The sequence below is a fragment of the Platalea leucorodia genome (assembly GCF_965183815.1).
Source record: "Platalea leucorodia genome assembly, chromosome: 15".
Lineage (NCBI taxonomy): Eukaryota > Metazoa > Chordata > Aves > Pelecaniformes > Threskiornithidae > Platalea > Platalea leucorodia.
This window is the reverse complement of record NC_138837.1, coordinates 1,476,134-1,503,426: the sequence shown is the minus strand read 5'-3', so window position 1 is coordinate 1,503,426 and position 27,293 is coordinate 1,476,134. Positions and strand designations below refer to the sequence as shown.

General features: G+C 40.8%; 1 protein-coding gene across 1 annotated transcript; it reads right to left on the bottom strand.

The window, feature by feature from the left end:
- Window positions 1-59: 59 nt before the first annotated feature.
- Window positions 60-27,293, bottom strand: PSMB7 (proteasome 20S subunit beta 7). The gene is made up of 8 exons (XM_082327831.1): window positions 27,169-27,293; window positions 26,964-27,057; window positions 26,496-26,593; window positions 26,042-26,182; window positions 24,655-24,770; window positions 16,713-16,771; window positions 2,321-2,472; window positions 60-293 (listed from the first exon to the last, which is right to left on the bottom strand). Exons 1-8 carry the CDS (start codon window positions 27,228-27,230, stop codon window positions 182-184), a joined length of 834 nt encoding a protein of 277 aa, XP_082183957.1. The 5' UTR covers window positions 27,231-27,293; the 3' UTR covers window positions 60-181.

Below are 27,293 nucleotides of genomic sequence, written 5' to 3'. Positions count from 1 at the left end.
TTCAACGCTGTAAGGAGGGGAGAGCGGCAGAAGAAACCGGCGCCACATAAACACACTCATTAGGAGAATGGTCAGAACCCTCTTTATTCTGGCCCAGCCTCGGGTTTCTCCTGGTGCTGGAAGGCTGCTAAACACAACGGGCGCTGGGCTGTGGGGACGCGGACGGGCTGCGCCCGATGCTTCAGGAAGTGTCCATGGTTTGTACGGTTTCATCCACCACCTCGATTTCCAGGAGTGCTACGTTTTCTGTGAGAACAGCAGTGGTTCCTTTTTCACACTTGTATCTACCGTACCTGTTAAAGAAGTAAGTGAACGTTAAGCTGGAAGGTAGCGCTACGTAGAACTCCCATTTAAAATTTTAGAACTCATCAGCTTTCTCTGGAAGTTTCCTGTAAAAGTCCAAGTAAGTAAAGGAACTGCGCTTGCTGCAAAATCTAAACTGATTGCAATAAAGTTTCAGATAAACTAGCATTTTTAGGAAACATAGTCTTATAAAAAAAAACAAATGACCAAGTAACCAGAAAGGCTGCTTTATAGAAGTAAGTGGGATCTCATTACAGCCTAGGCCATTCTTGCTGTGTACCCTCACTCAAAGAACAAGCAATTTATTTAGTTTTTGCAACTCTAGAATAATTTTACTAGTGTGTTAGCTTTGGGTTGCTGTGCTAAAATTAGCTAATATTTAATGCAAAGACTGCCTGTAATCAAGCTGTGCTTCCGAAATCTTAACTGCATCTGATGAAAGGCGTTGTGACCCTTTTCACCCACTACAGCAGGATCCAAAATCTCCCTTCAGAAAGATGTGCAGTAAAAGCTCGCTCCTAGCTCCCACCGATAGCTGCGACGCGCCGTGCTCGCAGAGCTGTGCAGTAAGAAAGCCAAAAGACCTTTAAGTGGAGCAGAGCAGTTCTTGCTGTGTGGCTTTGGCCATAGTGTCTGCCTTAGAAAGACGGGGAAAATCCATTTCTTTAAACTCTACTATTTTGGCAGGAGACTGAAAAAGTTGCACAACTTGTTACCCGTAACATAACAGTACGTATTGCAAAATCCTTGAGCTGCCTTGGGAGCTGTGATTTCACAGATGAGGCAATGCAGTTCACCAGGCAGCTCCCAGGGTTTAGCAGGGGAATTCGCCAGCTCCTCCAACAAACACCCACATTTCGCTCACTTTACAACTTCATCACCTCTGTATCCTGGACGTTACCAGTATTGCAAGACCACACAATACATGCTTAAACGTAACCTTGTTCCCAAAGAGCTGCACACTTGAATGTTTTGAGGCAAAATTTGAGAGATTCAGCATTACTGCCTTCAGAAAACGGTGTCACCTCGGTGAAGGAGTCACAGTAGTTTCACTTGCTGTGCAGCTTCCCCTGTGCTTTAAGGAAACGAACACAGCGCGGTAAAAGGGGGGGCTGGACAGAGAGCTGCCTGCGTGATGTGGCTTGCCAAAGGGAAGAGCTAGGGGAAAAAGGACAAGTTTCTACGTAGTGGAAATGGTTGAGAGAGGACTGTTTGATTGGGAAGGCATGACTGCTTATAAGCATTTTTTTAGTTTATTTATACATGAAATGGTTTAGTCCAACTAAGGAAAAAAAATTCTTGTGACTGCTGTATTTAGCTATTAACTGTGAACTGTCCTTTCAACACATCACAGCGTATTGCCGGACAATTTTGAGGAAACTGTAGTGATGGGAACAGTGCCTGTGTTCTCTTAAAAATCTCATGTAGTGCATGTTTTCCAGCCACTGGCGAAAGGGGCTTCTAGAAACAGGAAAAGCAGCCTAGGAGTCACAGGCCAGCGTTGTGGAGTTTCCTCTTGGTTTCTGGTTTCGTCCCTACAGCGAGTTTGTCTGTAGTGGCTAAGGACAGGCTGTGCTGCCCGATGCTGCTTTTTCACAGCCCCAGGCTAAGATCAGGCAGCGCTGCAGAGGGTACGGCGAGGCCGCTCGTCTCGCTCGCGCCGCACACGTTTCAGCGAGAACAGAGCAGAACGAGACTACGTTGCCACCTGGTAGCAAAAGCAACCCAGGCATCGGCTCGGTCGCAAACGCGGAACTTCCTGACTTCCGCAAACCGGCTGAAGCTCGGGAGCCGCTTGGCCTGGGAAAGCGGTGGCAGGTAAGAAGTGCATTTGTTTCCTTCATGCGTCTGTACCTGCCGCCAGCACCTCTGTTCAGGTACAGCTGCTGATTTTGTTTCCTTGTTTAGCTGAAATCCAATATACAGATCTAGAGATGACTCTGACACAATTCAGTACTGTAGAAAATAGGAAAAGCTGGGAAGAGCGTGGTTAACGTACAGCTTCAGGAATACTAACCTGTCCCCCTTCCTGTTGGCCACATCGTATGGACGGAGAAAATCCAACTTGTTCTTGCTTATAACACAGATATCTATGTTGCTGCCGGAGCCCAGATCATTGTATATGCCAGCTGCGATGGCATCTCTCACAAGCTGTTTGGCTTCCTCTTCCTGGAAAAGTTAAAAAAGCTGTCATTGCACAAGTGTTGGCATTTCACAGAAATGTTTGTCCATGTGACAGTGGAAGCTGTGAGCTCTCGGAAGGGTAAGTGAGATACCAGCGCCTTTTTAATCACCGCAGTACTGCAGAGCATTAGCAACAGGCGGCTGCACAGGGACAGCACTTCGTCCTGCTCCTGCTCCACCACCCCCAGGACAGCCCAGGCTCAGTAAAGACACTCCAGGAAGCAAAAATCAAGATTTTTGTCTCAATGAATGGATAACATGAATTTTACAATTTTTATCTTCCAGGCTGTTGTGCACCTGTACATTACAAGTTCCCTGTTGTGCCCTCTGTGTAGCAGCTGCTTACAAATGAAAGATTCGCACTAGTTTAGTTACAAGACTTCCCTAGGTAGGAACTACTTAATCCTCCTCTGTAGTACCAAAGTTATTGCTGGGATTTTGTAACATAGCTTGGTTTGCGAAGTTCTTTTGGCTCATCTTATCAGTCACTGTTGCAAAGCAGCCTAGCTCCGTACTGAATTGTAGCTGGCTAGTATTTTTAATTCCAGTCCTGAACACAAGTGCAGAGAATTTAAAGAAACCTGCTGAAAATACCAGTCACACTAGGTACCTCCATCGAAATACTAAAATTTGTGGTTAAGTTCTTACCATTTAACTGAAAAAAATTGAAACTTTGCTACAGTTTGTTTTCTGCTGTACACTTCAGAAATTCCATCGGTAACTAAAACAAAATACCTATTTAATGCATACTGTACTTAGATGTTTCAAAACCATGTATTTCTAAGTTACTTTGTACAACTAGTAGAATCGTATTTGCAACAAAACTAGAATAGAAAACTAGACCAGGAAATAAAGCTCGCTATTTTTATTGCTTCTGAAACCACGCACTAATCCTGCCAGGTTCTAATGTTTGCTTTCTTACAGGTTTTGTATCTCTGCTTTCTTCTAAAAGGGCAAACGCGCAGCTGCCGAAATGCGGATGCTGCAGGCACCGGTGAGAAATCCACTCTTCCGAAGCTGTCTAAATCCCCTGACGCAGGGCGCAGCAGTGCCCGCGTCGGGCGCGCACACCCACGTAACATTCAGATGAGCGTCTTTTACAAGGAACATTTCAAATTCCTCAAACTCTGTTAAAATATTACAACAACAGCTCTGTAATCATCTCCATCCCCCCCTCCAATAAAACTCATGAATGGCATTGCTGCGAAGGCGTCAGAGGTTTTGGTATGCCTGCTGATAACCTCCTCTTGTCTAGGGAAGGCTATTACAGCTGCGCTGGCTCCCTCTACAGCTCCCAGGCAGGGCTTATTCTCATTTCTAAGACAGCTTATTGAAAAAGCACAGATCAGATCCAGCACTATTAGAAATAATCTGATACAGCCAGTAAATCCTGTTTTGCGCTGTAACTGAAGATGGTGAGCATGAAGAAATGCTGCAAAACAGCTTTCTTGATGCGTCATTTAAATCTTGTAAAAACCAGGTACAGGCATCTGTTCCCAGTACCTACGTGCGCCTGTCCTTACGACACTTGCCAAGAGGCAGAATCCCAGCGAGGACGCGTCCTGCACCCCCGGCTCCGCTGAAGCCCGAGCACAGCGCTGGTGCTTCCAGTCATCTGGCAACAGTGTCGGAATGCATGGAAAACGGGCCGTGTCCGCGTCCACACAACCTTTAATCTTTTCAGAAGCCTCCTGAGTACACACCAGAGCACACGAGGCCCCTTAATTCTTCTCAAAGGTGTATAAGGAACTTGAAGACTGACTAGAGCATGCCTCTTCCCGTAGAGAAAGAATGAGACTGACACGCACCTATGAGCGCAGGCATTTGGACGCTTTTATCCTCCGGTCATTGATGGCAGTCGCTGCTCAGCCAGCCCAGCCTGACCGTAACTGACTGCTAGGTTTACCATGATCGCTCGTCAGCGCTCCGCTGATATTTCACACCTTTGAATAATCTGCCACTGGCCATCAGGAATGAAAGAGTAACTATTCAATGCTGATTTTGAGAAATGCAGCTTTTTAAGATTTGCCTCATTTTAGCGGCCGGTACCCTGCCACCCGACAGTGACGCTGCTCAGCCCCACGGCCCGGCCCCACGGCCCGGCCCCACGGCTCGGCCCCACGGCTCGGCCCCACGGCTCGGCCCCACGGCCCGCTCCCCGGCCGGCCCCGGTTCGGACGGCAGCTGCACAAGCCCCCGTCTGCAAGTGCAGCTGAAGAGGAGCCCAAAATCAGCTCGGCTACAACCGCCTCTGCTCCCAGCGCACGCTTGGCATTCTCCGATGGCCCTCTAGAAAAGAGCCTGTTAATAACAGCTTAATTAAGGGATTGACCAGGAGGTGGGCGTTTTCTTCAGTAAACTATAGAAATAGCATAAATTCTTATTTCACTCCCAGCTTTATTAGTATTACTCTTTAAAAAAAAATTGAATTACACTTTCTACCAAGCTGACTAAAACAAAACAAACAGCCACGCTATAAAAAATAATTTCTGTACCCTTCTTCAGTGTTTTTGGCAATAAAACTCCGATAAGCAAGTATTTCCTCATTCAACTGACAGAAGCCGCCTTTCACTGATTTGTTGCATGCTAAGGGTAGCGTAGTACTATAGTGAAAGTAAATATACTAAAACAAAGAAGTATGTGTAGATATGTTTTAAAAATTAAGTGATAGCAAAACCAGAATAATTTTAAGCTATTAAGCAAGTGTAAGTATAAGAAAAGTACCACAGCTTAGGGAAACTAAAGCACAGCGGTGGGGGTTTGTTCCACTCTCCCGTTTAATTTTATTTTCATCTTTTTTAGACAACAATGGAAATCTCGCAGAGTCCTCTCCCTAATTTACATTTTATTTACTTTTTAAAATGTACCCTTTCGACCTACTGTTATCAAAACAGCTCTAAAAATATCCAGTAGCTCAGCTGTAACTGCACACAGGCACCCGCTACGCCAAGAAAGTCTAAAATGTTCTCTCGGCTCTTCCGCCTGATAGCGTGCAGCCTCGTTCATGGACCTGGAATGATTTTAATTTTAGAAAACCCTGCTCCAGTGCTGTTCACTTCTCTTTTCGTAATTTAGAAAGATGACCAGCATAGCCACAAGGAAAAAAACCACAACATACATTCCTTGACAGAGACCCTGTACACGAGGTTCTAGCAAGGACCGCTATTTTACAATCAGGAAATAGGGGGTTATCATGAAAAGTGCTGACACAGTCTTAAGTACAGGGGCATGAATGAGTCACTGTAATAATTAATCTTAAAAAAAACCCTAAAAGTTCCGAGTATATAAAAGGAGCACTTCCTACTTTATGGTTGCAAAGACCAAGCTAACTGGGAATATCATTCTCTCGGGTCCACGCTGCGGCTTAAATGAGATTACAGCAAGAGTGATGTACTGTAATACAAGTCGGCTGTGACAGGCAGCGCTTTATAGAGCTATCTGTTTGTCTCCATCACCACATCACGCAATGTGTCCCAGGACTCCAATGTGCAACTCCATTTACCACCGCATGACAAATGGGCAGCGCTTGTAAAAGGCGCAAAGAGGTCCAGATCAGGCGGGTAATGGTCACCGCAGATGTACCGTAGCGCTTGCGGGGGGGAAAACAGACCCCCAAGTTCATTAAAGTGACCAGTAATGGATCTTTCAAAATGTGTCTTAGGAATAGTACAGTAAAGGCTAAAATAAATAACTCAGCATGGAAGGCTAATCTGAAATGGTGTTTGATAAATTATTTATAACACAGACAATTGTCTGCATTTAATATTGGAGCTACTGGTAGCATCTTTAAAAGATGATTTATGTGTTGTAATGCCATTAAGCTTTATATGGGCCCACTGCTGGCTATAAAGTCTGCTGAGATTTAGAGAATGAGTTTTAAACTGTCACTGCAACATCATAGTAGATAGAGACTGTATTAAATCTTTACTTTAAACCTGTTATCTGGAGAGTTGCATTTTGTAGACACTCAAGAACTGATAGATTACCTCTCTACAGCTGCTATGGTACAAGTCCCAAACAGCACCAATAAGGAACTTTTACACATTATTCTTCTATATGACTTGAATCAAGTTTCTCCTCTCACTTAAGCCATTTCCAGATTTCAAATGCTACTGAAGTAAAAGAGAAAAGAGACTTTCCTACAGAAGATGGGGATATTTCTACATTATATTAATACTATCTTTACTAATAGCTTTTAAATACCTTTATCATTATGCCTCCAGCAGTAAAGGAGCAGCCGGAACAGCTCTGTGCATATTATTTCCTCAACATTTTTTAACTTGCTTGCAAAGTTACACAGGAGATGTCTTTTCCAGACTTAAAAACTGTAGAAAGCTTTTTTTTTTTTTTTAATTCTTACCACAGTGAAATGAATACCTTCTGCAGGTCACCGGTATCCTGTTAGATACACAGGACGTAGTGCAGTTCTCCAATAACAAGTCTTATCAAGAATTTGAAATATAGTGCAAAATGAGTATTAGTATAGGATGAATATGATAGTGTGTAACAATTTTTGTAAAAATTAAAAAATTTCAAGTACTTATTGCAACGGTCTTCTAAAACAGAAGGAAATTTGTTCAAATTATATAATGTAGAAAGTCAATCCTACTTAAAGTGAGAATCCGCAAGACTCACATGGAAAGAGAAGGGGAGGAAAAATAAAATCAGAAGCTTCAGGAAGGACAATGGTAATAAAAAAAATAAATCTATAAAGGAGAGCTGGGAATTTGGGGTTAGGAAAGTGATACCTCTTGAAGGACATAAGCGCCTACAGAAGCATAATTAGACTTTGGAAGAGTAATCAGCAGACTACACCATGTGAGAGGACGTCCAGGTCTGCCTGCTGGGAGAGGTTGTGGCAGAGATCGATACCTAACTGGAAGCAACGCTAAAATCCGCTGGCGAAGTCCAAAGAGATAACAAAACTGAGAGGCAAAGCAGTTTGTGTTTTTCTTGTAAGGGGAGGCTGAAAGACTCCATTAGTGAGAATGAATTTGTTTTGGCTACCTTCTGAAGCTGGAAAGGGGCTGGCGCGTGTAATTTAAACCACTCAGGTTTAACAAGTCTTCACCAAAAAAAAGTATGCATTTCAAGTACTACCACATAAGCAGATGAATGACATACCTTGTTTCATAATTTTTTTTTTTAAATAGACCTATGCTACAATCAAAATATTTTTCTTTTCTTTCATCTTAGATCAGGTGAGTGAAATTTGAAGGTAGCCAGTCTTTCTAGCTCTCCCCCCACCCTTCTTCCTCCACCATCTTTTGTTTGTGCTCTAAAAAGTCACCGAAGAAGTTAGAAGCAGAATGCTGAGATCTAACAGTCCAAACAATGCAAAACAAGCTATTAAAATAGATAGATGTGATGAATATGTAGGATCAGGATTCCAAATCACAGAAAACAGGATTAAACTGACATGCCAAATGACCACAGCACAAAGAAACGTTTCCAAGATAGAAGCTGCAAGTAGGAAGAATTAAAGCAACGAGCACACCGAAGGCAGAAGGGTTACGGCAGTCAGAATCTGTAAGATCAGCAGCAGCTGGGAGACATGGAGCAGTAGCACACAGAGATGGGTCCGGGAACGGCCACCAGCTTGTGCATCAAGACAAATGGGTAGAAACGATCAGAATATTCCCAGCACATGATGGGAAAACTACGGTATCTAAAGATATCTAGGCCTAAAACTATGCCCTGTAATAGGTATAAAGATGGCATTGCATCCATTCTGCTGAATTTCAGCCACACACTATTTTGGAATTATGTATGCTCTAAAGAAAAAAAAAAAAAATCTAAAGAGAAATATGCCTTCGAGTATCATATACAGGTTTGTTTGGTTTTACTGAACAGCTGTTAAAGAGTAAGGTAAACAGAAGTTTTGTAGTTTCTAAAGCAAAAGTGAGCGGGGGAAAGTGAAATAACAACTCTATTATTTTGTGTGTTAAACAGCTAAGTTATTTTAAATCAAGGTAACATGTATCATGGTATTTTCCAGTTCTGTTTCCATAGCCTTATTTAATAAGAAACTGAAATGCTCCGAATTCTGAAACATTACCTTCATTCACTTGCAGGAAGGCGAGTGAATGACTCAGTATTTGCACAACAAACACTGTCAAGGACTCAAAGACTATTAAATATGATTAGAATTTTCTCCCCAGGACACATCCTGTTCAAACGCTGGGGAACACGCCTTCTGTTTGGAATGGTAACTTTAAATACATTTGTCTAAATTCTGACTTCTCTGAAGCTTTCGAAGCTGGACTTCTGTTTAAAAGAAAGACAAAGCAAAAGCAGGACAGACCAGTTTCAGTTGCATGCATTCCCGTATTTTCTTGTGCCACCGCGCTGCTGGTCTCTTCATCACTTGGTACGGTCTCAAATGCAAAGTCTGCAGAGCCCGTCTGTGCCACCACCACCAATGCAGTACGTCAGAAGACAAACACCCAACTTACTTAAAACCCTGGATGATGAACACATCAGGGTTAACATGCTGCCTATGTTACACAAAAAATACAGAAAAACTCGTTTTGTTAGGAAGTAGCAATCTTCAGCACAAATGGCACAGGCAGGAAATTATGCAAAAGAAATCAGAGCACCGCACTGACCTAGCAGCCTTGCTGAAACTCAGCAATTCGAGTTTTTACCCAAACGCGCCTACATTCACTCCTTAGTAGATCATGGAATCTTAGATCAGGTAATTCTGTACTGCATTTGATGTCGGTTTTGTTGTGAATAATATGTTAGTAAATGTTTATTTTTCTAACTCTTTTCTACTAAGAACTTTCCAAATAAAATGCACCTTAGTCCCTAATTATTATTCTCAGTGATTACAGTTTTTTCATGTGCCGATGGTAGACGCCTGCAAGCCCAGCCTCATCACCACCTCCCCCGTTCTGCTATCGTACACCACACAAGTACAATAAACCACGTTAATATTTCATACCAGTGTGAAATATGCTGGAGTATCAATTCAACATCTGCTGTCTTTAGGGTACTGGCGTCCCGCAGAGACACTTTCAATTTGTAATTGAGCTCTATACTGAATTAATCAGCAGTTTATCTTTTTTAGTAAAATAACGTCTTCCCCACTAACCTGGATTTACATTAACAATTTATGCCAAATTACCTGCCAAGGCAAGAAACTTATATGCTTCGGAACTACTATTCAATAACGTTAGTTCCTATATGTCATTCCTCACATGACGATTAGTACAATACGTATTTCCAATGGTACAGAATTAAAGTACAAGCTCCTCTCACAACTACGGGATTTCTTTTAATGCTATTTCCATACTTTGAACTAAGAATGAATAGGAAAATTGATTTAATCCATCACTTCCTACGTCTGGGCGAAGTTCACGGGGTTTTTAGGGAACTGATTCTCAAAATAAAATGAACTCGCTGAACAGTATCAGAGCTGTAAATCCTGCCAGGCTGCAAGTTCTACTCTGACAGCGCGACATCCTCAAGGTTCTGTACAGCTGCGTTACCGTGCAGTAACGCTGAACCTTGGCCACCGGGAGCTAGCCAGAAATGTAAACCATGCGAAAGATAATTAAAATTACTAGATTATTACCACATATCAAAAAATGAATATCCAGCAATAACATGTCTGGCTTCAAATAAAGCAAATTCTATTCACGTGACATATTTTACTTCTGAAAAAAGGATGGAAGGGAAGGAAGATCAACTTTTATTTGGAGAAAGAAGTCTTGGGCCCGCTGGTAGTTTTTCCTTCCTAAGACGCCGAGACGCTCCATGAAGCCCCTCGGCTGGGAGGGAGCCTGCCCGCGCAGCCCGGCTGCCTCCCACCCTGCGACGCCGGCCCGTTCGCTTCCCTGCGCAGGCCGAAACCCCGGCCGCCCTCCGCAGCCCTCGCCGCAGGGGCGGCACTCGGGCTCTGTGCCACGCAAAATGTTTTCCAGCGGCTTTCGCCCGTGTTCTGCAGTTGTGGGAGATAAACTGAAACAATTTAAACTGGAACACCTGCTCCCGAGAAGTGCATCAAAAATAATTACCTGCCCTACATCTACCCTGGGCAGTGAAATCATCTCTTAAGATGGAGCCCTGCTTCCGACTAGCCTGTCTGCATTATTATGTACAAAGTTTAAATGATACTTTCATAAAGGTGAAAAAAAGCGTTGCTCGTTGTCATGCAGCAAGGCCCAAATTGAACTAAGGCAAAATTTATTTCCCTTGATATAGTCTGTAAACAGAAAACTAAGAGAAGGTGCTACTGGGTATCACTGGTAACTCAGACTGGTACTGTTGGCAGTTTCCCACCTGATTCCTGCACAGGAATTATGCTTTGATATATTCAAAAAGCACAGCTCTAAACACTTCTCCAGTAATCCAGAGCACATCTAGCCAGCGCATGTTAAATCAGCCTCATACCTCCCGTTTAACATCAGTTCTGCAAAGGAAATCAATCCAAGGCACAATTCTGTGAAAGAAGAGGAGAACAGGACTGTCCGTCCAATGCGTCAAGCAGAAACCAGGGTACCACAGAATAATTTTAATCTAATCTAAAAATAAGAGACAGCACAATAAGCCTTTATTTTCTGGATGACTGTCTGCACGAACACCTGATATTTACCCATGGAAATTCAAGTCTCTGAAGGAGACAGTAATACAGGTATGTAAGGAAAGCACGAAATCTGTATCGCCATGAGCTCTGCCAGAAAAGGCAGTGAAGATATGTCCCTAACAGTCTCAGTTATTGTCACTAGGTAATGAAATAAACAGATACACAGAGCACATAAATACCGAGTACTTATTTTTGTTCACAGAATCAGATTTTCCCTCCCCCCCCCCCATTTACTTAATCTCTGTGTTTGACACCAACAGGGGTTCAAGTATCTCAGGCAGGCTCTCCAGCTTAACTCTGATAGTCTGGCTTGATCTCTATTGTCTGCTGTCTGAGTTCAGCCGACAAACCTCCCAGCAAGTGGTCACCTTCCTATGGAGTCATTAAACCCCCGAATGTCAGCTGCTGGGATTAGCCTGCAGACTTCCACACCTGAGCCCTATGGCGGGGACACGGGCATTTTGATCACCATCACTAATGAATACAGAATTCATATGCAGCTTGTCATTGCTCTTGAGCCTTGAATCACACAGATGCAGGCTAAATAAGACTGATGAGACAACTATTGTTGAAGATTAGAGAGTTTTGACAGTTTCCAAAAATAGCTCAGTATTATTGTCAGTAGTTAATAAACAAAAATAACACCATCATATTGAGGGACCGTAGGAAATACGAGCACAGAAACACTGAATGATCTGTATGTCAGGTGTTTAAAGTGACATGTTTTTGTAATATCTTGTACTATGCCTGATGTATTTTTTTACTGAAGTAAGAGGTACACAGTGAAAGCTGAATTTAGACTACTTTCCACTCTGATACAGCAAAGACCTTCAGCACACATCGGGCATCTGGAGGAAGGCATGCTTTATGCCTCAGCTTCTCCGCTCTGGGGACATGGGGGTGCTCAAAAGTACCTCAAAAATCAGTGGCAAAGCCAGAAACAAAACCATGGACCAGAAGAGCCTGAGTCTACGCATTTTGCAACTTCCAGTCCTCTTCCTTCCTATAATTTCTTTGTGAACGCACCTACTCTGACAGCTGCAACTATTAACTGAAAAAGGTGACTACCTCCAGCTCCTCCTCTCTGCCCGTCATTTCTCCTTTTACAGAGGATTACCCACATCTGCCAGCCGAATGGCTCATACGATTGCTCCCTAACCCATGTGTGTCAAAACCAAACAAGTTAGCAAAAAGTAATCACTGCAGAATGATCACAAAAGCAAACCTGGCCAACAGGTGAAGGAGTGCAAGTCTCTGGTAGGAAAGCAAGATGCAGTTTTTCGGACAGCGCAGCAGCTGCAGGAGGGCTGCCTACGCTCCAAGTGGCATATAGTCACAACAGCCCCCTCTTATTTTTAATCTGTTCCTACCCCTACAGGGTCTTTGTTTTCATTCAGTACCGCTTGATTACCTGCCACACTAAAAAAGTGGTATAATAAATGACTGTATATATACTCACATTTTTGGGGTGATCTATTTTAGAAATGGTTACTAAATATCTGCCGGACTACCCCTTCCATTGTTTCCCCACCTATTCTGTGCCCCTGAACTCATTACACAAAGATTTACTTCCCTTCCCCTGCAGTAGTTCTGCTTTCTGTGGCTTCTACTGGTTCTCTTCCTTTTGGATCCTCTTTTTATTAAGCCTGGCTGCTTTGATAAAATACAGAAAAAAAAATGAAGTTACAAACAGCCTGTTTCCTTGCTTAAACATGAAGCTCTTGTCAGAAGGCTGCAACATAGCCTCGCTGTACATCAAGTCCTTCTTCTACAGACAAAAAGCTTCTACTTTTCAAACAACAGAAGTCAAATACCAGAATAAAATATATAATACCCCCCCGCAATCTCCCTAGGAATTCAACCACCACAGTACACAAACCCAGACGTTTTTTTCCATCACGATGGTTTCCCTATCCACTGACTCAGTATTTCTCTACTATTGTTTAACACCAGAAGGTATGAATGCATTTGCAAAATCTGACTGTAAGGTTTAAAAACCATGTGGCTACTCTACTGAAACTTTAGTGAAAGAAAAATTGGCTGCAATGAAAGATCTAAGCTCAAAACACTCTATTAGATGTACTGTTCTTCCACTTATGTTTTTTAAAGTAGATCTATAGCTGCCCACATGACAGATTAATATTGTTCCACAGTAGTTAGGTGCTTGGCATTACATTTTTGAAGCATCTACAGGCCTTCAGGGCTGAAAGTGTTCACATCTTCAGCAATCTATAATGGTTCCTCTAGAGGCCAGCACTTGCTTCATAATGAAACATGCCTCCATAAATCAGACTGCAGAAGTGGCACTCGTGTACGTCACCATCTATCTTAGCAGTTTCTCTGAAGGATGTTGGGTAAAGATCATCTCCCGGCATTGCAACCAGGGAAAGGACCATCACGGTTGGCATTGATAAAGCATGTGCTACTTAAATCTGAAGACACACTAAGTCTATGGAAAAAAAAAACCAACACATCCTGCTGGTGTTAGCATGCCTCAGGCAGTGGTAGAAGCTTCAGCAACTCATCTTCAAAAGGCAGAGAGCCAGGGCTCTAGAAACCTGCAAAAATTGGCTAAGCCTGCAGTCTTCTTTTTTTATTTTATTATTTTTTTTATTTTTTTTTTTTAAGTTGAGCATCTTCAAAGTCTACGATTCTAACTGTAGGGCACAGCAGCTGCCACTGCAGATTTGATCCTCTCAGCTTTTGGCAGCTCTCAACTTGAAATTCTAGCAAAAAAATTTTTCAAGTTGCTATTATTGCCTGTCATGGATTTATAAATATTGTGCACTATCTGCTGTGGCATGGCTCTCATGGGACACCAGCGCATGCCAAAAGCATAACAGAATGAAAAACAGTTCCTATTCTTCAAATAAATGCTAATTTTTTTAACTGTGCTCACACGATGCGTTTGGTGATCAGCTTCAATAGTACAGAATATATATCAGAGGCAAAAAAGCTGATTGTCTTTTCCAGTAGTATTCAGCTGCTACTTTCATTAAGCTTGTTTAATTACATTCCAGATGCTAATTTGCAAGTCGATACCAGAGGGTGCAGGACAGTTTGCCTTTGAATCATTTTTCTGTGATGTGATGGTCTTGAAGCACACCACTACCCTCCAGTAGCCCTAGCAAGATACTCTGACAATTGGTGCAAAAGAAAGCAGCATTGATCTTGACAGAAAAATATTAATCCTCTACCCATTTTATTAAATTAATCTCCAGGAATTTTATCATCATTGCTATTTCATAGCAAATTTCATGTAAAATATACAGAGTGTACTTCAGATTTAATTTGTTTTCATTTCAATAGCAATATCATTTGTTATTTTGTTACTTTACCAGAAAAAAAAAACACATCTGACTTAAAAGGTAAATATTTTAAGCTGGCAGCCATAACAGAATATGAAGTGTTTAAGAGTACAGTTGAGCTTTATCACCTGACACTTTGCTGGGTTAGTTAATACGATCACCGAGTTATTATGAAATAACAGAGTATCTAGGAAAAACAAAGGAAGGGTTAAGGTGCATGCAAGTCTCAAAGATCTAAATATTTTAACAAATTGGTAGGCTGCATTTCTACATGCTTGTTATAACAGTGAATATCTGCTGCCATTTATGGTTGTGTATGAAGACAATTTAATTAGGATGACCTTTCTAAATAGGAAAAGTTGGAGATTTACCAATTTTTGGTGCCTTTTCTGGTTGCTCTTACACAAAGAATGACTTAAAATACAAGCTTAAAATTCTAGCTGAGAATATGATGAAATTTTTAGTTTCATAGCACAGCTCTTTGACATTTGTATCTTTGAAAGCGGACTATTATGCTGTAGCTATTGATTCCAAGGATTTGTAGCCCATGTTTTCAGTACAAATAGCACACATGCCAAGTGCACAGTCACACAAGAAGAGGCTGGAAAGAGACTCTCTCCTTCTTACGGCGGCATGAGGGGAGAGAAAAAAAAAAAAAAAAAAAAGAGTCTACCTCTATCTAGTGGTTCTTCCCTTCAGTCATCTAGTGTAATGCTACTTACAGAAGCAACTTCAGCGCCTATTAAAAATATTCCAATACTTCTGATAGTATTTATAAATATACTAGAGGCCAGAGGTCCGGTTTCTTCAGATATTGCCCAAAACATTGCAGCAACACAGGAATCCTGATCTTCCTGCATTTATGTAATTCTGCACACCTACAACTATTTGATACATACTGACAGAAAAGGAGCCAGTTCCAGGAAGAACTGGAAAACTGCTTATTACTAACTCTGAAGGAGTTTAACTACTGGAAAACTTCTCAAAACAAGGGGTTTTTTTAAATCAACTGGTATTACATGTCACATTGCTTCAGGAGATGTAACAGGCTATGACACATCACTTTAAATTTAAAATTTAATTGATTTTAGAGAGGAACTCAGTGGACTTATGGGATCATCACCTGAAGATACGCTGCAGTCAGGCCAACATTTGAAGGGGAGGAAATGACCCACAGCAGTTGCAGTACAAAGATGAGGAACATCGTAAGACCTTTTCTGAAGTAAATCAACTTTTTCCTTTTCCACGTTATTCAGTGATAGTAAATAGCTGTAAGATTTGTTGTATCTGCATTATAGGCTGAAATGATTGCAACTCTTAGCGTTACAAGTCATTTTTAATGGGTTCAATTTTCAATTTTGTGTTCAAGTCCCAGTTTTTTTTTTCTTTACCGTGAAATTATTCATCAATTGGAATGACAAGGAGCATTCACAGAAAGTCCGAAGAGATTGATGTGGTTTAAAAGAGGGCTTGACATCACTGAGGCATTTTACAAAATATGGTCACAGAAAGCCCTTTAATTGTTTTAGTTTTATTTTCACCAATAGTCTGTCTGCAGATAACTGGATTTTTCACCGTTTAGTTCAGCAGGCACTGAATGTGGTGTAACTAAGTGTAAGGAGATACTATAGATAATACAAAAATAATGTACTGCATATATTCATAAAAAATAACTTAATAACTTATTCTGATCTTAATCATGTCACTCCAGCTCTTAGCTCTTGTGAATGATTCTCTATAATAGAAATTGAAAAACATTTGGTTGTTCATCAAGATCATCAGCAAAACACAACCAACCCACAACCTTATAAATCTTCTGATGATCAGCTTTTGAATAGATATTAAAAGTGCAGTTACTAGTTCTGAACATACCCAATCAACCGGAAATCTAATTGGTTTCATACACTAGTTGAACCTTTTTTTGTTGCTTTTACAATCATGCATTCTCTTCTCAAGACAGAGAGGAGGACTGACTACTGAGGGAAAAACAGCAATACTAAATATGCAAGGACTGTTAAATTCCTGAAGTCAACTATAATCAGTAAGTTGTATGTTTTTAAAGCTTTCAGCTACATTCAAATCACACAAGTTCTTCCATACGTAAATTTGCAAGAAGCTATATTTCTTTAAATTTATTTTACGCACCAACTTTTACAGCTTTGCAGTAAGCTGACATTAGTACGTTTTAAGGGCAGGGAAATGAAAGCAGATTTAACTTTTTTAAAGCTTCAAACCTCTTACATTCTTACGATCATGAGAATTATTGAGGGAAGAAACATTGACCTTTAAAAAATATTTCTTAGCTTTAAAAAAAAAAAATTTCTTACCTCCATGTCCGGTTTGTATTTATCTTCGAATATTGCCATAGCTGCTAATGATCCAGAACCTACAGTAACAAAGTTCGGACACTTATTTAGCCAGTGTATTTAGATACAGTACTTTTTTAAAGAGCAAGATAACAAATATCAGCAGCACAAACCAGACTAAAGTCTACCTTAGCTTAGTACAGACTCTAAAGTGTCTACCCTCTTTAAGTCCAGCACCTCATTTAATCCTAAATTCATAGCTAGTATACACAGACTTGTCATGGTCCCCATTCTGACAGCCTTTTTCTTTTTACTATTTTGAACACTAAGATACGAAAGTGAGGTTAGAAAAAGAGAGTTAACAGAATGCCACAGTTTGTAATTCCTATTCCTCCATTCCTCCTGTCCCACTTTTGTGCCTGGCCACGTTAGAGGCTATGTCACTTTGCTAAGACACTCGGAATGAATAGATTGCTTTAACGAGCTGCCCTGGCACACTCACCTTTACGCATGGGGATGAGTAAACTAGCAATGGTAAGAGGGTGGCTGGCTGCTGCCATCAGGTTATTTCCCATATCTACTTTAAAACAGTTTATTGTGCATTTACTTTGTGCTCTTATTTTTATATTTAACAACAGGAGCTGAACAGACAAGATGACAGATATGAAAACATGAGTTTAATGTTACTTCTCTTAAAGGATGCAGTGCAAGTGTAGTAATGGAACAGAAGCCATCTCTACCCAAAGCACTGTAACTGAAGGTGTTGTAAATGTGCTTTCCGTAAATTAATATGAAAAGCAGTATGATACTATCTGAAACTGTAAACTAGCTTTGTTCAGAAAGAGTGAGTCTTCAGGAAGATACCTTGTCTGTCTGTGGCCCCAACCATATTTCAGAGCGTGCTACTTTTGGGGAGTGAATAAAGTTACCTGCAATTTTTTACTCCAATTAGAAGATTTTTTGGCAGTTATTACTTTTTAACTTGTTTTGCATACTGCTATCTGTTTAGCTGGGTCACAGAGAAAGCCATATTTTCTATTTAAAATGATTTGTGTATATCGCTTGACCACCTCAATGGTTTAGTGAAAGAAAAAGGCAGCGATTAAACAGTTTCAAATGAGGTGTCCTGCTGATTTTATCAAGTCTGCTGAATGTATAATGAAAAAGGAGAAGCTGACAGTGACACTGTTGAGAAAATACAGACTACCTTATCTGAACCATTTAAGGAGGTCCAATTATAGATCAAATTTAAAGGGTAGAAACAGCAGATTTACAGACACAAATCAATGAACATGGTAATCCCAATGAATATGACAGATATTCCTGTTACAGAATATTGCTGTGGTTGAGGATCATTACCTTTACAGTACCAAATACATCACATTTAAAAGCAGTAGGACACTCTAAGTGTGTACTTGTATTACAGGCAATGACTATTCATTTACACCTTGGAGCAATACACGATTCCATTTTTTAAATGCTGAAACTGGAAATAAAGAAGTTTTTTAAGGAACTAATAGCAGAAATGAACCGCTGATACAAACAGCTGATACCATAGAACAAATCACAAATAAAAGGAATTTTACTGATCCTTCAAACAAGGTCAAAAAAAGGTGCGTTCCAAAACAAATACAGGACTTGAACCATAAAATAATAATTCTTGTGGAATGACATAGGAACATTTCTAATGGGGGGGGGGGGGGGGGGGGGGGGGGGGAATCTGAGATATGGTCTCAAACTAAGACCGCATTCTTACTACACTCAAATGAAGGCCTACCATAAGCAGAATGGGAAGCCTCAAAACTAGGAAACAATCTTACCCTTGGAGATAAGGGTTCTTTGGCAAAATTAGAGTATAAAAACTAAAAAAATGTGCAAGAATGAAAGTATAAAAGGTCATATCTGCCAGAAATTACTACATTAAAGCTACTGAGCTAAGAAAAAGTAGTCTTAATTCCTTAAAGCTTCTACTAACAAATAAAAGTTATCAATAACACAAATACTGCAATAATTTCATACATGGCTCAGACCAGATTCCCTCCTCCAGCTCCTTTTTAAAAGAAGTTCCCAAAGAACCTATGGGCAAGAACTCAGTAGACTTACAAAGAAGAAAAAGGAAAGAGGCAGGGGGGAACAAGGGGGGGAGCCTTATGTTACATTACATTAAATCCTTTATGCATAAAGAATTGTACTGTTAATTATTTATCTTGCTACATTACCAAGATGCAAATAAATGCCAAATTTACTGTCAACTTTAAATAAATAAATGCGGACAGTCCTATAATGTAAGTTTTCAGAGATTTGTTGAAAGCCTTTATTTAAACCTACATGTAGACGTTTACATCTAAAAACCACAATCCCAAGGATGTTCGAACAGAACAGGAAGTAAAGCTGGAAAAGCTTAATAAACTCAGGGGTTTTTTTTTTCCTCTACTGCTTATAAATCTTAAACACAAGTTTTATAAGCTTGCATTTAAAAAAGTGCTTAGCAAAAGTCTCGCAGCACAGCTAAGCATTCTCTGAAATAACAGATTTTTATAATCTTAAATAGCACAATGAAAATTCTTTACTCTTACTAGCACCAGATGTAAACACTGTGTTTTTAGTAACACCAATAGATGTATACTTCTGAGTTCCTGCATCAAAACAAATCATCTGCTGTTTGACAACAGCAACATGAACTGTTTTGAAAAATACTCATGATGTGCATATATTCACCCATAGCACATTAACTAAGAAAACCCCCCCAATCCCTGTTTGCACTGCTGGTGGACTGAAACCCCATCACTTGACCGTCCATGCAGAAATGCAGAAAACCAGCAGCGGACAGTTGCTCGCAAGCACAGTTGTGAACTTCACTATCCAATTACACTGACTTCCCTCTACTTGTCAAATTCCACATACGATCCAAACAACCCCACAATGTTCCAAGTCGTTCAACCGACTTGTGAACACTATGCGTTGTAACAGGAGAGCTGGCAATAAAATCTGTGAACTTAAGTAAACACTGGAAGTATGGTTTCCTTATTGCAGTACCTACAAAAGCACAGAAAACTTGGATATTAAGGGTCTATGGAGAACTTGTTTGTATGTGGGGAAACAGCTGTTCTCTTGTCCATGTATTCGGTGCCCACCAATAATTCATTTTTAACAAGCATGCTTCGCCTTTATGTAGAAACAAGCTTAACAATTCCCCAGCATAATGTCTGGAGAAAGATAAAATCCAAACATTGCAAAACACCATTCTTTAATTAGGGATAGGTGTTCCTGCCTCATACACACAATAACTGATTTAAGTCACTACCAGCTAGGATTCAACATCGCTAAGATGCAGCAGTTCAACCTCAAATCTATTAAAACATTCAGGAAAGCTGTGAGATAATGTGTCATTAACTGAACTCCAATTCAAAGTCATACCAAACCAGATATTTATCTTAGACAGATAACTTTAGTTTGAAATCTTGAAACACACCACCAGTGCGGAATAGGAACTTTTCTTTGTTGGAATTTTTTTTTTTTAAATGTTGGAAGATTACAACTGTTCTGGGTATGAGCAATAAGGATAATTAAAGTATAATTGGTAAAGTCATCATGTCTTTGTATTATATAACATTCGGGGGAAAAAAAAAAAACCTTTCAGCTAGGTTTTTAAAAACCATTAACTGCTATGAATGGTTGCACTTCAACAACCTTGGAAACACAAGCATCAAGAAAAAAATGCCATATCAATTCCAAATAATTTATTTTGCATACATTTTCAGTAAGCTACACTGTAGAAACAAATATTCAGAAAGTATTAATCTAGCATCTAAATATATAGAAATATTGACTGCCAAACAAATTATCAAGGACTGAAGAAACTGAGATGCAGAGCTGTATTCTGAGGCAAATGCTTTTCAGTCTGATAATGAGCATGAACCAGCAAAGCTGAGATCTTAAGAGATTTTTTTTTCTTGTTTAGAAACATTGGTCATTTCATAAGTTTTTACAGCTAAGTTATTCAAAAATTTTCTGGACTAAACTGTAATAAACTCACTTTAAAAATCCCATTTGGTCTTTACTTGAGGAACTGTACCACTTCAATATTGATTTAAAGTGAAAGATAATTATTGATACTTAGCAAAAAATCCAGCCGACAATAATTTCCACTGTGTTTTGCAACTGCAGTAGCTTTTCTAAACCAGATGAACTGGATCTTTTTAGCAGAACATTCACTGAAGACAACTTCTTATTGCTAAGCACAGTCCATTCTCATCACCCAAGGACCTGTTTGCTACCTCAGCCTGCCACACTGGAGGATGCAGAGAGCCTTGAGAGAGCAACATTTAGCACTTCCTAATCCATCAGTGTCAGGGCTCCCTGACAGGGCATTTATTCACACGCACTCATTGTTATTCAATTTGCTGTTCATTCTAGGTAAAAATCCAGTGATCTCCACAGCCCCATCGATTGGGATCATTTTTCACCCTGGTTCCTGGCTGAGGGGCTGAGTCTCAGCAGTGGTAGTGCTTGCTCTGCAGGACGACATTGCCAATGTGTGAAGAGCTGATTTATGAATATGAAGCAACACTGGTACCAGGGGACTAGCTTCAGTCACTAGAGACGACTGGAACATACTTACTGTTTCCAAAAGCTGAACTACAGACTTCAAGTGCTTTAATTTTATGCATGCATTTCATTATAAGTCTTGGCCAGAAGCTTTCCTAGACAAGCCAAGCAATCAGACAATCTTGCATCGTTTGCTGAAATCCAATTTTGTCCTTTGTCAGCAGTTTATTTTGATGTTTTCACTCCTGAGTAAGCACTGAGTATCTTTTAAATCTCCCTTACAAGGGAGGACACCACTCTGTCCATCCACAAACACACTCCAGCACATTAAAACAAACAAAAACCCAACACCTCAACAACCTTTCCTATTTAATACTGAATTTCCAGAAATTAACTGGCCAAAAATACCCACCCTGATTTAATAAACTTCCCTTAGAACATTTTGGGAAAAAAAAAAAAACAACAAACAAGTAATAGATTAGCCTAAATAAGATCAAAATAAAATTCCAATTACTATCTCCGATTTGATCTTTGATACCTTTTCTGCTGTCTCAGTTCTATCTTTCATTTATACGCATAAGCAAATCTTTTTACTAAAATACATCCTAGTCACTGGAGAAAGTATCGGCATACTGGGTGTAGAAAGGTAAAGGACACTTATGCTGAGAAGGGCTTTGTTTGACCACATGGACAAAAGTAACACGTAATCACCAGACACCGCGCTGGTACAGCTGACAGCAAATCAAAGTTTAAGCTACAGTGAACCTAATCCGTTGATATTCTGCTTCCTACTTGTTTGAGCTTATTCTGCTACTGTGTTATTTTTGAGGAGGGAGAGAGGAGTGGCCAGGATTTTCAGAAATGCCGCATTTTAAAGCCTTTAAAACACAGGCACGAAGGTAAACGTGTACATAACGGAAACTGTGTGACTTTATTCAGGCAATCAACTACTAGCAGCTATCAGTATAGAGTCAGTTACAGTTTTACAGCTAACTACAATATTGGGTATAAGGCAATAATAAGAATCAGACATTTACTTTTTTTTATATCAAAGACTAAAAAATTACATCACATGACTGTTGCATGGATTTTATTTGCCAAGTAATTTGCCAGTTCCTAAGGTAATGGCACCATCTATTGGTCCCATACCAGCTCTGCAGAATTTCTGCAAGTTAATCACAGTTCTCGTTATACAGTTAACCGGATGATTCAGTTTAACAGCTGCACTGTTTCAGTAGTGGAAAGATCCAGAAGAAAAAGAAAAACCTTTAACATTTCCAAGAATACAGTAAGTAGGTGTTTTATCTAGAGATGCCAACCATGAACAGAAAAAGATTAACTAAAATTATATATTCCCATCACAGAGTCGGCATAAAAGCTGCATCAGACTAGTAAATCAAATTCAGCCTATGTCTGACATGCTTCATTTTCAGATCAATTTTCTTTTCAGATATACTTATTTGGACTCTACATTATACTTCTATAGCTCTACCAAAAGCAAGCTTTCATTTCAAATCGTCCAAGTCTTCAAAATGAAACGCAACTCTGAAATGATACAGTGCCTTCTTGAGTGATCAGAGAGCAGAAATAACTGCAACCCTGGTTATGTTTGGAATTTTACTTTTTCCAGATATATGATATTCTCAGTAGGGTATTACCCTTAAAAGCCACAGATGAAACTGCACAAAAACATTATTAGCTCAGAAGGCACTAGTTTAATCTCTTACCAGTGTCTCAGTGACATTTCTTACCATTTTTTACCCTTTACTCCCAGATTATTGCCTATTAGTCACAAAAGAATTCAGAACTAATCAAACAAGCTCAACACTACTATTGAAAAGACTCTCTTTGACAAAGGCTGTGCAAGTTCTGTAATATTTTGAGCTGTGTGTCTCCTCCCCTTCAACAGTGCATGTGTTATTTACCTTCTCAAAAAAATACGAGGATGATTGTGATCACTGAGGCTCTCCTGCAAGTCGCAAAGCTTACTATAGCTTATTACTTCAGGATTCTTACCACAGGGACTCTCCAAGCATCCCTCAATAATTAAGAAACAGAACAAGATGTCTAAAGAAACAATTCTATCTAGAGGACATGGGCAAAGAATAGTTAGAAGACATAGGAGGAATGACAAGTTAAATTCACAAATCAAGATTAGAGACGAATGAAGATTTTGTATCCTGTACCACAGTGTCTTCCTGAATATACGCAGAGCCTCTAACTGGGTTGTTTAGCAAGATCACAGGTAAATGCCCAAGAGCCATTTCACAACTTGAAATTATTGCTACTGCAAAGCAGCACTGAGGAGTCTGAAAGTTTAACTCTCTCCTGTAGGTATTCTTCACCCTCTTCTGTAGAACTGGGAAGTAACGGAGCAATGTTTCTGCTTTTTAAGTGAGAAAGACAAGACACTCCAGAAAAGCTGCCTATGATCTGCATTCTGCTACCACAAAGTACTTATTTCCAAGTTATCCCATATTGCTGTTTATAGTTAAAAAAACAGCAAGTAAGAATATATTTACCAAGATCGTATTTTACAATACATCCTGAACATTGCTTTTGTAACTGGTCTTGACGGGGTAGTACCTAAATGCCTAAAAAGCATGCAAAAATCTGTGGCTTCAGCTTTCAGTATGATCACGCTCCCTAATTCGAAACTGAATGAGACGTACACAGAACTGAGCGTACTTATAGCTCAAGTTATTGTTATTACAGAAAACGTTACATGGACAGAAGAGCTGGGCTACTAACACTTAATAACCTGATGGTGGGCTACTGATGTCAAGTTGACCCCAACAACAGACAGAATTAAATTTCTTTCCTGAGAAGCTCCATACAGTAGTTAAGACCAATTATTATATGTAGCAAGTAAATCAGGTGTTGGTTCACTGCAATGAAGCACCTTCTTGAGTAAAACACAGCTGCTACTTAGCAAGAAATAGAGATACAACAGTCCCAAAGGAGAGGGCAGGCTCGTCTTTTTTCTTAATGAAACTACAGAAAAACTCCAGGCAGAACATAATTCCCCAAGTGAGACTTCAAACGAACCATGAGTTCGGACTATCTGCAAATCAAGTTTCTAAGGATTTTTTTTTTTTTTTTTTTTTTACAGCAAGTTCTTGGGAATCCCACAATTCTCTTGCTTTAAGGTATGCTGGGGAACACACACAGCAACTTTCCTAACACCAGTTTTTTGGCAGCTTAGGTTAGGTAGTATAATAGCCTATGTTTTCCAAGTGTTAGAAACAAAACAGAACAGTGCACCTGCCTTACAAATACGGGTACAACTTTATCTTTGAAGTCTGAGGTCTGTACAGCTCCCAGCAAACAACGGAATTTACATAAAAGCATTTTAAATAATAATTTGAACTTTTACCAGGCAGTTGTGTTACAATACTGAGGGAGCACCACTTACCCATGGTAACGTAAGGCAGTTTGTCAGTTGATCCGTGGGGATATATGCTGTAAAGGTGAGGTCCCGTGACATCTACTCCCCCTAAAACCAGGGCAGCACCAATGTAGCCTTGATACCTAGGAGCAATGTTTATACGTGAATCTCAAAGTCCACAATAAAGCTGTGGTTCTTTTTAACACAACCTATGCATTTGAAAACTCTTCCATGATTACACCAGGTACATCTCTGTAATAGAAACACGACTTTTACTATCTGCAACCACTTTAAATTAAGAAATTTACTAAGACATGGTATATTTCAGTGTCAAGCAGAACAAGCAGGCTGGACGATACATTTGTGCTAACAGGGAGAGAATTCGGATTAGTTTTCAAGCCTTAAATGAAATTCCTGTATTTCCATTTAAGTTTTTATTTAGAGACTTCAAAGAAAATGTATTTCTTCATTTCCCCCATGAGATGTTCTTGGCTGCTTTAACTTTCTAATTTATTGTTTTGTGACACACTTAAAAAAAAGGCAAACTGCCCATCAATACAGCATTAAGCGACTGAGCTGAATTATTGTAATTTATCTAGGTCACTTGATTGCACAAAGCATTTTCTTTTCATTGCTTTATTTCACCTTCCTGGAGACCTTCCAATAGCTTGAACAATACCTTTAATTGAATACACACATTTCATTCGTTCCTTCTCTTAAAACAGCATTTTTTACTTCTGCAAAAGACAGTACTAAACAGTGCTGGAATACTTAAAAGTTTGGAAAGTATGCCCTCAGTCTAAGGGTATTTTCTATGTCATGCTACTAGTTAGGAAATTCAACTGCCATACAACAATGGTCTGTGATCAGTCAAGCAATCAAATAAAATCTTAAGATAACTGCAGTACAACTTCCAACCATTTCACTCACTCACCTCACTACACCACCAGCAGAGTTCTATATTAACAGCTGTAGGCTTCAAATGGTTAAACACTTTATTCTTTTGAAAAGAAAATACATTTTGTGGCTGTGATTCTATTACAAGTCATATGAAAGTCTCAACTCCACAAGCTTGCACGTTACAAGATTATTACTGGTCCAGCCATCTTGCCACAAAGATACACATCACTTTTCATGGGCGTGATCAACAGTTTATTAAACTATTGGCCTTCTATTTTTGCAGTGTAAATGCTAGCAACATTGTACAACTGTAGCATCAATTCTCTAAACGCTATAGACTTGATTTCTCTTCCATCTCAGTTCAAAAGCCTATGAAGAAAAGAGCAATTATTAAATCTTTCCTAAAGTCTTGTTATGAAAGTTAAGTAGGCTGAGGAAGCATGCTCCTTCACAGGAATTTAAATATTATCTAGTGGTTTTAACAGCATTGTTAACAAGAAACCGCTTCAGTTACCTGAAAAGCATTTGCTTTAGCATCCGATTAGCTGTGACAACTCTTGGCAGTCGTCCAGTAGATAGTGAATGGAGCTCCAGATTGGAGGAAATCAGCTGAGTTGTCATATCAGTGTCTGCAGCGGTTCCGGCACCACAACAACTGAGAAATATTATGAGCGAGTTAGGAAAAGGTGGGGAGGACAGAGGAAACAAATAACTCCATGCTTTATCCAGCAAGCAGAAATTTTCTCACCGTAAAATTGCGGAAATTAAGTTCTCATACAGTCAATATTGTCAGAGCACAAAACAAGATAGCCCGTTTAAGTGTAAATGAAATACCAAAAATCCCCAAGTCTTGCTAATAAATTATCATTTTAAAGTACACCTTAATATTGGCTGTTAGCAAAGGGCATGGCTAAAAATCCCGATATTACTACCAATACCATTGCATAATAAACAATTTTCATACTTACTAGATATTAGGAGAAATGAAGTGTATTTTTGAACAGTTCTTGTCAGCCACAACCATTCCTTCAGTTGCTCTTGTATCTGCTCCGAGGACTATGCCGTCCTACAGAAAGCGACAATTGTTCCGGGAGCCCCGGTCTCCGCAGGGGACCCTCCCGGCACCGGCAAGGCCCGGGGCAGCTCCGGGGGGCCCGCAGGAGGCGGCTCCGCCCAGGCCGGGGCGCAGGGCCGCGGCCCCCGCCGAGCGTGACTCAGCAGCGCAGAACCTCCGCCACGAACCGCGCCGGGACGCCGCTTCCCGACCAGGCCGCCCCGGGGCCGAGCGGCCCTCCCCGGCCGCAGCTCAGGAGCGAAGGGCGGCCGCGCCCCCGCCCGCCTCAGCCTCGGCCTGGGGGCGAATGGAGCGGCCCGACCCGGCCCGGCCTCCTGCCCGCCGCGAAGCGCCGGAGGGCCGCGCCCGGCGCCCGCCTCACCTTGAAGACGACGCCGGCGATGGTGGTGCCCGTCTTGCGGGCGGCGGGCAGCCGCTGCCCCTTCTGGACGAGCTCGGCCTCCAGGAGGGAGTTCCTGCAACACAGGGCGAGAAGTGGGGCCGGGCCGGGGCCTCCCCCGGCCGCAGCCCTCGCGTCCCGCTACCGCCCGGTCCCGACGCCCCGCCCGCGCCGCCCCGCGCCTCACCGAGCGCAGTTGTCGAAGCTGAAGCCGCCGCTGGGCGCCTGCAGCACGGAGACCGCCGCCATTTTACCGCTCCGGCAGGGACGGGCGACGCCGGCCGACCGCTTCCGGGTCAGCTGCCGGCGCGC